At 41.6% G+C, this 10,358-nt stretch overlaps 1 protein-coding gene across 4 annotated transcripts in view; it reads left to right on the forward strand.

Moving 5' to 3' along the window:
• The window catches only part of LOC139556998 (ephrin type-B receptor 2-like), a 71,887-nt gene extending 63,592 nt beyond the window's left edge, over nt 1–8,295 (forward strand). For all 4 annotated transcript variants that reach the window (XM_071371248.1, XM_071371250.1, XM_071371249.1 and 1 more), the window contains exons 12-15: nt 437–586; nt 4,202–4,395; nt 4,810–4,965; nt 5,423–8,295. In XM_071371248.1, coding sequence (XP_071227349.1) covers nt 437–586; nt 4,202–4,395; nt 4,810–4,965; nt 5,423–5,531 — 609 coding nt within the window. In that variant the 3' untranslated portion in view covers nt 5,532–8,295. The remainder of the gene's footprint in view (nt 1–436; nt 587–4,201; nt 4,396–4,809; nt 4,966–5,422) is intronic.
• The last annotated feature ends 2,063 nt before the right edge of the window (nt 8,296–10,358 follow it).

A 10,358-nucleotide genomic window follows, 5' to 3' on the forward strand; every position in this document is an offset into this window, starting at 1 on the left:
AGAAGCAAGGAGGACCAAGGGAATTAAAAAAGCTTTATTTGTATTCATGTTCAATGAAACAATATTTTTTTAAAGACGCGTTTCGGCAGCATGGCCTTCATCAGGGAGTTCTTCGAAATGTGTCAGAGTTTTAAAATATTTGTTATTTAACCCCTTTTAACCAAAGAGCACCTTTTATTTACAAATACCTACTGTACTAGTGTGTTATCTAGCAGCACCTCCTTCCTCTTTTTTGTACTCCTTCTTATAGTTTTAAAAGAAATGGACAAGTTTAAGAAACATGGTGGAAACTGAAATTAAGTCGCTCTGGAATTAGAGTGTCTGCTAAATTACTTGCACCAATCCAATACTTCTAAATGCATGAGGAGAGTGATCGAGTGCACAGTCCTGACAGAAGGGTAGAGAATTGGTACGCAACACTTGTCTGTCTTTCCAGGGAGGGAAGATCCCTATCCGATGGACTGCCCCGGAAGCCATCCAGTACAGGAAGTTCACCTCCTCCAGTGATGGGTGGAGCTACGGCATCGTCATGTGGGAGGTGATGTCATACGGAGAGAGGCCCTACTGGGACATGAGTAATCAAGATGTGAGTATCCAGGAGTCATCATCTCTCTCTCTCTCTCTCTCTCTCTCTCTCATGACATGATATCTTTGATTCACACTATTTGAGGGGGGGAAAATTCTAGACCACCTTTACTCCACACACATAGTACAAAGCTCTCTCTCGCCCTCCATTTAGCAAATCTGACCATAACTCTATCCTCCTGATTCCTGAGTACTAGCAAGCATTAAAACAGGAAGCACCAGTGACTCGGTCTATAAAAAAGTGGTCAGATGAAGCAGATGCTAAACTAGAGGACTGTTTTGCTAGCACAGACTGGAATATGTTCCGGGATTCTTCCGATGGCATTGAGGAGTACACCACGTCAGTCACTGGCTTCATCAATAAGTGCATCGAGTTCGTCATCCCCACGGTGACGTACATACTTATCCCAACCAGAAGCCATGGATTACAGACAACATTCGCACTGAGCTAAATGGTAGAGCTGCCACTTTGAAGGAGCGGGACTCTAACCCGGAAGCTTATAAGAAATCCCGCTATGCCCTCCATCAAACAGGCTAAGCGTCAATACAGGACTAAGTTTGAATCGTACTACACCGGCTCTGACACTCGTCGGGGATGTGGCAGGGTTTGCATCCAACCAGTAGCGCTCACGTCTGTAGCCATGAAATGCTTTGAAAGACTGGTCATGGCTCACATCAACACCATTATCCTAGAAACCCTAGACCCACTCCAATTTGCATACCGCACCAACAGATCCACAGATGATGCAATCTCTATTGCACTCCACACTGCCCTTTCCCACCTGGACAAAAGGAACACCTATGTGACAATGCTATTAATTGACTACAGCTCAGTGTTCAACACCATAGTGCCCTCAAAGCTCATCACTAAGCTAAGGACCCTGGGACTAAACACCTCCCTCTGCAACTGGATCCCGGACTTCCTGATGGGCCACCCCCAGGTGGCAAGGGTAGGTAACAACACATCCGCCACGCTGATCCTCAACACGGGGGCCCCTTAGTGGTGTGTGCTCAGTCCCCTCCTGTACTCCCTGTTCACTCATAACTGCACTGCCAGGCACGACTCCAACACCATCATTACGTTTGCTGATGACACAACAGTGGTAGGCCTGATCACCGACAACGATGAGACAGCCTATAGGGAGGAGGTCAGAGACCTGACCGTGTGGTGCAAGGACAACAACCTCTCCCTCAACATGATCAAGACAAAGGAGATGATTGTGGACTACAGGAAAAGGAGTACCAAGCATGCCCCCATTCTCATTGACGGGGCTGTAGTGGAGCCTTTTGAGTGTTCCTTGGCGTCCACATCACCAACAAACTAACATGGTCCAAGCACACCAAGACAGTCGTGACAAGGGCACAACAAAACCTATTCTCCCTCAGGAGCTCCCTGTCATCAAGGACCTCTATACCAGGCGGTGTCAGAGGAAGCCCCTAAAAATTGTCAAAGACTCCAGCCACCCTAGTCATAGACTGTTCTCTCTGCTACTGCACGGCAAGCGGTACCGGAGTGCCAAGTCTAGGTCCAAGAGGCTTCTAAACAGCTTCTACCCCAAGTCATAAGACTCCTGAACAGCTAATCAAATGTCTACCCAGACTATTTGCGCCCCCCCCCCCACACACCCCAATTACCTATAGCCACGCTATTGTTATTTACTGCTGCTCTTTAATTATTTGTTATTCTTATCTCTTACTTTTTTAGGGATTTTCTTAAAACTTGGTTAAGGGCTTGTAAGTAAGCATTTCACTGTAAGGTCTACTACACCTGTTGTATTCGGCGCATGTGACAAAATAACATTTGATTTGATTTGCAATGTGTGTATGGTAGACTAGCAGCAGAACAAAAACATAAAGTGACCTCCAAAAGTATTGGGACAGTAAAACATTTTTGTTGTTGTTTTGGCTCTGTACTCAAGCACTTTATATTTGAAATTATACAAAGACTTTGAAGTTAAACTGCAGATGGTCAGCTTTAATTTGAGGGTGTTTTCATCCATTATTCAGTGAACCGTTTAGAAATTACAATACTTTTTGTACATAGTCTCACCATTTTAGGGGACCAAAAGTATTGGGATAAATTCACTGATATGTGTATTAAAGGAATAAAAGTTTTGTATTTGGTCCCATATTCATAGCACCCAGTGACTACATCACGTTTGTGACTCTACAGCTTTGTTGGATGCATTTTCTGTTTGTTTCGGTTGTGTTTTAGATTATTTTGAGCACAATAGAAATGAGTGGTATCATTTTGGAGTCACTTTTATTGTCAATAAGAATAGAAAATGTTTATGAACACATCTATATTAATGTGGTTGCTACCATGATTACGGATAATCCTGAATAAATTGTGAATAATGATGACTGAGAAAGTTATAGACGCACAAATATCACACCCCCAAAAAATGCAAACCTCCCCTGTTCTTGTAATGTCTTAGGCCTGTATTTCCATCGTATTTATTTATTTAACTAGGCAACAAATTCTTATTTACAATGACGGCCTACCCCGGCCAAACCCTCCCTTAACCCAAAAGACGCTGAGCCAATTGTGCCCTATGGGACTCGCGATCACTGCCGGTTGTGATACAGCCCAGGATCGAAACAGGGTCTGTAGTGACACCTCTAGCACTGAGATGCACTGCAAACAAGCACAACAAACAATTGGGGAGGAAAACTATAGACATTTTGTTATTTTGAACAAATCGGGAGTTATACATACTATATACATTGTATGGACACAGTTTATTTTACAATAGTTCTATTTTGTTTGTTTTTACTCCTGTCCTTCCTCTACCCTCAACTGCTCCCATCTATCTCGTAACACCATCCATATTGGATTTCTATTTGCCATATATGTTTCAACTGTGTTGTGATGTTTCACCAAAATTCTGAACCTTTCTATTCTCATTGTTTCTACAGATTGTAAATTTAAAATAAACATTTTTGCTATTTCTATTTGCCATATATTTTTCAACTGTTAGCATGTCTTGGAGGTATGATATTTGTACGTCTGTTACTTTCTCACGCATCATTATTCACGATTAATTCAGGACTATCCGTAATCTATTCTTATTTACAATAAATGTGTCTCCAAAATGACAAAGTACATTATTTACCATTAATTTCTACTGGGTACAAAATCATCGGAAACACAACCAAAACAAACAGCAAATGCATCCAACCAATTTGTAGAGTCACAAGCTTGATATAGTCATTGAATATGGGACCAAATATTTAACTATTTACGATGTTAATACACATATAAATGAATTTGTCCCAATACTTTTGGTTCCCTAAAAAGAGGGGACTATGTACAAAAAGTACTGTTATTTCTAAACGGTTCACCTGATATAGATGAACATACCCTCATGTTAAAGCTGACAGTCTGCACTTCAACCTCATAGTTATTGTATCACTTCAAATATGTCGCAGTCCCAATACTTTCAGGGGGAGCGATCGAGACACATACAGATAGAGACAGTCTCACTAAGTGTTTGGTCTCCCCGTGTGGTTTATAGTGCCTGAATCAAATGTATAGTAAGTATAGTGAGACTCTTAGATTTCTAAATCATAATTTTTATTAATTTTCATATCAATCTGTGACAATGCCCTGTAGGTGATCAATGCCATAGAACAGGACTACCGGTTGCCCCCGCCCATGGACTGCCCTAGTGCCCTGCACCAGCTCATGCTGGACTGCTGGCAGAAGGACCGCAACAATCGGCCCAAGTTCAGCCAGATTGTCAATAACCTGGACAAGATGATCCGCAACCCCAACAGTCTGAAGGCCACGACGCCGCTGTCATCAAGGTAAGGCATGTCAGTCATCTTAATTGGCGTCCACCCTTTCCTCATCTCCTTTCCTCAATGACGACCATTCATCTCAGAGGCCTATCCATCACTGTTTATTTATTTTCTCCTTGTCTTTTGAGGTTTGTTTGGGTTCTCACTGGGTTATCATTGGGTTTGTTTGGGTTCTCACTGGGTTATCATTGGGTTTGTTTGAGTTCTCACTGGGTTGTCATTGGGTTTGTTTGAGTTCTCACTGGGTTGTCATTGGGTTTGTTTGAGTTCTCACTGGGTTGTCATTGGGTTTGTTTGAGTTCTCACTGGGTTGTCATTGGGTTTGTTTGGGTTCTCACTGGGTTGTCATTGGGTTTGTTTGAGTTCTCACTGGGTTGTCATTGGGTTTGGGTTCTCACTGGGTTCCTCTCCTGTTCCTAGTGTTCACCTACCTCTGCTGGACCGCAGGACGCCTGACTTCTCCAGCTTCAGCACCGTGGATGAGTGGCTGGATGCCATCAAGATGGGCCAGTACAAGGAGAACTTTGCCAACGAGGAATTCACCAGCTTCGACGTGGTCTCCCAAATGACCATGGAGTAAGTGAACCTCCCCAGACTGCTAAATGTGTCCTAGACTGTTCTAAATGTGTCCTGGACTGTGCTAAATGTGTCCCGGAATGTGCTAAATGTGTCCCGGAATGTGCTAAATGTGTCCTGGACTGTGCTAAATATGTCCTGGACTCTACTACATGTGTCCTGGACTGTGCTAAATGTGTCCTGGACTGTGCTAAATGTGTCCTGGACTGTGCTAAATGTGTCCTGGACTGTACTAAATGTGTCCTGGACTGTGCTAAATGTGTCCTGGACTCTACTAAATGTGTCCTGGGCTCTACTAAATGTGTCCTGGACTGTCCTAAATGTGTCCTAGACTGTGCTAAATGTGTCCTGGTGGACTGTGCTAAATGTGTCCTGGAGTGTACTAAATATGTCCTGGACTGTGCTAAATGTGTCATAGACACAGTGTTGTGTCACTGACTGCTCTCTCTCTCCACAGGGACATCCTCCGAGTAGGGGTGACCCTAGTGGGCCACCAGAAGAAGATCCTTAACAGTGTCCAGTCTATGCGGGCCCAGATGAATCAGATCACCTCCGTTGAGGTCTGACCTCTGATGTCTAGACGGGGAGGACACTGGACTGGACCGGACCTCCAGCCTGGTCTCCCTGTCAGACTGTGACCCCCATCCCCATCAGCCTCCCTTCTCTAGACTGCACTCCCATGAGTTCAGTCAACAGTCGGCAGCCTGTACTTTATGGTCAGTCTGCAGCCGTGCTCAGCGTGTCCACAACCACTGCCCCTCCTATGTTCAGTTTGTCTCTAGCTGTGCTGAGTCTACGACTGTCCAGACTCTGTTCAGATTTTGTCCAGTCTCCAACTGCAGTTGGATTGCACGGCTGCAGCCCCTCCTTGTTTTTGTAGTATGACATTGTTTACAGTCTTTTGGTTGGATATGATTTCTACTGATCCCCAGACTAAAACTCATCAACAGACGGCCCTTTAAAAGGGCTATTAAGAGAAGGTTGGGACAAGACTTCATATAACTTTACTCGCATCTTTCACATTGAGATTCTGAGGGTATCAGTGACTTTAACAGTAGGACCAGTACTCTGAACGGAGTGTATGATGTACTGGATAGTGAATAGGACAAGTGTCAGACTCCCATACAGTTCCATGGACTTAATGGATGTGAAATCAAATGACTCATCTTCGGGAAGAGTCTATCCCGTGAGAACAAACTTACCATCCTTGTGCATAATGCTCTCATTTGACAGTTTGAAAATTGTTGTGATTATATTACTGTTTGCTACCTACCTTCACTTCCGTTCTCTTGAACTTTGAACACACATTACTTCCAACAGCCCAAATGAAACATAATATAAAAGTACTGTACTGTGCATGTCATTGTCTCTTTCTCTTCTGGGAATCACAGGCTGCCATAGCCACTGAACCATGTCGGCCATTTTCACTGTTTTGGAGTTCCGCTCCGTGCAGTCTTTGTTTCGGTGACTCAGTTGGTATTTGTTTTTAAAATATTTGTATGTGCACCTTAATAAAGAAGTAGGATGGGCACTTCCATAAATTCTTCCATTACAAAAGTGTTGTGTGCAAAGTTTAGATTTCACTTTCCTTTTGTCCTCCTCTATGTTTAAAGGATCTCGTGTGAATATATATTTTGGCTCTGTCATGAAAAAGCACGTGTCCTTCCATTTATGGTACATACAAAATGGCTGCAATAGGTTATGCAGCCAGGTGTACTATACTGTACTTGCACAAAATGACAGCCTCTGAAGCTCAAACCAGTTGGGAAAGGATTCCAAAGGGAGCCTGCTGGTATTTAAAAGACTTCACGGAACACTGTTGTTGTTTGGTTTGTTTTTAAATGTGTTTTATAATGATATTTTGTGATTTGTTTTTATATTGCTACCTATGATCACCTTTGATGGAGCTGTGAATTGTCACGTGATCTGGGGTCATACACAGCGTTCATATTGACATATGTATATACCGTTGCCATTCATTTTTATGATTTATGATTCGTCACAGAGAAAAGTGGGGACTTTTTAAAGAAATGGATGAAAGGTAATTTCGTTTTTTTTTTGTACTGAGAAATAGGGTATAGCTCTTTTTCATATTGTGCCAGCACAAATCACAAGTTTACACATTTATACTCCATCCATAACATACTGTACTTGAGGTTCAGGGATTAGAAACAAAAATGTTAATTCAAATTACACTAGTCAAACCAGGATGATGCAACCCTCTGTTCTTTGAGTGCGATAGTGTTTGCATGCTTCCATTGTCTCCGCACTTCATGGATAAATCACCATCAGTCATTCCATAGGTCATCTCACATACTGTAGCATTTAATAGGTATGAATATGGTACTAATTAGGATACACCTCAATGAGAAACATTTGACCATTTACCGCTGGTAATGGTGTTATCAACGGTGTTATTAAAGTGTTACACTGTTACTACCCAACCAACAAACTCTGCTGCCTCTGGGGGGAAAAAGTAATTTCCAATTTCGATAAATAGGGGTATGTTCTTCTGCAGTTCTTCCCAGATACATTGTCCTCATCGTATTATTCTCTTATCAATAGCTTCTCAGCTGGGTATAGTGTGCATTATGTGGAATTATGTCCATGTGTGGAAAGATATGTTAATTGATCATGCAGGATAGCCCCAGACACTATTATTTTACTTTGTTTTATAGGCCTGCCGCAACAAGGGGGGAGGCAATGTACTATACAAGATCTGAATTTCTAAATGAAGGAAGACAATCATACAAATATGATGTGTAACAACAACAAAAAATCATACAAAAACTGTTTTGTTGCTGTCAACAAATACACTCAGAGCCTGCCATCTCTGAGTGCGTGCCATTTGCAAACAAAATAAACCAAAATGGACGCTTCTACTGTAACTCAATATAGCTGTGACCTCTATATGAGCACATTTACTTTTTTGTCATTTTAGGTGTTTAAAAATAACTCAAACACTGTACACTGTGCTAAGCTCATTCCCTCTGCTGGTCCCATGTTAAACCTGCGCTATTACCATACCTCTATACCTTTATAGTACCTTTATCGTACCTTTTTCACACTCTTTCACTTTTGTCCTCTGTCCTTTTGTCCCCCCCTCCAGTCCTAACCACTGTGATTGCATTGGGACGTTTCATTTTCTGTACAAATGTACATTGACTGTAACCCTGTGAATGATGTAACAATTTTAATTATTTGTAATATTGTTATTTGTCTATTTTATAAAAATAAAAAAAGAACAAACAAAATAAAACAACAATTACGACAACAAACTGGAAGCCGGTAGCAACTGTCTTCTATAAATAAAAAAAGGTTACATTCAAAGAACTTGTATTTTCTTAAAGCACCTTTTCCCTTTATCTTGCATTAAATATACATTTCCTCAACTGTAAACTAACTGTAAAATAACAGCTACAATTTTGTGCCAACACTTTGGAAATCTGGTCCTTAGTCTGTAAAGAACACATTGAACAGAAGGGGGGAGTAGAGACCACTCTAGGGTTTTGTCGAACAATGTTACTTGTTTGTTTGTTTTTGCAAAGCTATTTTTCTGAGGGAATTGGTGAGCATTTTCCTGAAGTCTGTTTAGTCTTTTATCAGAACACAATATTATTGTAATTACATTTCCAAATACAAGGCTAAGAACGCTTGATTTCAAGTTGTCCATGAACAGTTTTCTTTCACCCACTAGAACATTCTGGGGTCATGTGTGCTTTCTGAGAGAGGACTTTCATTCTTTACTATCGAATGTAAACAAACTGCATGGAAATCCGGATATATACGTACATCTGGCAATGTAACAGATGTAGCTGCAATTTATCTCTACTAGATTAGGGATTTCCTCATCTGAGGACACTCAAATACTCCTTTATTTCTGCCACATAATCTGGGTAAGTGTGTCCCATTTCTCAGAAGGCACATTATACTACATCCTCGAAAGCGCAAATGCACTGGTTAGGGTCCTACTGTGTATCATTTTTTATCACACCACCAATCCTCAATATGCCCAGTGTCTGCCTGCCTGTCTAACTTTCCACAGTGGCTCTCCCCCTATGGGCCCAAGCTTTCTGTCCTTGACAGTGACCCACTCCTGGCCAACAGCCAGCGGGCACAGTCACACCTGCCAACATGCAACTACAGATGTCACAGCTGCTCCCTATGGTGTTGGATGCTTTGGACACTTGGAGAACAGACTGTCGGAAAGTGGGATGACATTTGCAGTGTGTGTCCTGTGTGCCTGCCAGGCTGTCTGCTTTTCCATGGCACCACCCTCCCTCACAGCCCTGTATGTGCCAAACACCATGCTCTGACCCAGGGTGCCAAACACCACGCTACACTGACATTTATCATTTATTTACATGCTCAACCTACACTGTATGGGGGAAACACATTAGCCGATTTTCACTTGATAGGGCTCCAGTGATCCCTGCAGGGAAGTCACCTTGAAAGAACACTGACTTATCAACTTGTCAATAACAATAATAAAATCTATGTTGGTGCTAATGAAATGAGCAATTTATGGTAATGTATGTAGCGTTTGAGAGTTGTTTTGATTGCTAAATATCCTGAGCTACGCTTCTTTGAATTGAAATGAGATGAGATCATACTTCATTGTCTGGTTGCATAGAAATTTGCTCTGCATCTAAAGGATTTGCTTCATATCTTAAAATAAATTATTGTATTTCATTTTCTAAGATACAACCAACGATCTATCATATTTTCTTGACCAAGGGGACAGGCAAGCAAGACATTAACCAGACAGAAGATACTATGTTTGGGTATTGTGTCGATGTTAAGGCTGGTTGTCAAATATTGTAAAAGCTCTAATGAGCCAGTGTTCACAGAATGGATGATTATGTTGATAAAACATAATCTTATAAAATTATTCTAGACAAAAGCCTATAAAAATAATACAGACTCAAAAAATATTTGGGACAATTCTTCTTTTCCTTAAAGGGGCAATCTGTAGTTGCTATAGATGTTGGATCTTAGTTTGAGCCAGTTTGCTACAGCAGGAAAATAAGCCTGCAGAAACTTCTGAGTGGCACAGTGGTCTAAGGCACAGTATCTCAGTGCAAGAGGTGTCACTACAGTCCCTGGTTTGAATCCAGGCTGAATCACATCCAGCCGTGATTGGGAGTCTCATAGAGTGTCGTCTGGGTTTGGCTGGGGTAGGCCGTCATTGTAAATAAGAACTTGTTCTTAACTGACTTGCCTACTTAAAAAAATGTGAAAATCAAGTCTCAAATTACAAACTTCAGAAGCCTTTTTAAACCTCAAATACACTACAAGTTTTACATTTCCTGCATTTCAGGAAAGTTCTCATGCAACAGGTTGATCATTTACATTACATTACATTACATTTAAGTCATTTAGCAGACGCTCTT

The sequence above is a fragment of the Salvelinus alpinus genome, chromosome 28 (assembly GCF_045679555.1).
Source record: "Salvelinus alpinus chromosome 28, SLU_Salpinus.1, whole genome shotgun sequence".
Taxonomy (NCBI): Eukaryota; Metazoa; Chordata; class Actinopteri; order Salmoniformes; family Salmonidae; genus Salvelinus; species Salvelinus alpinus.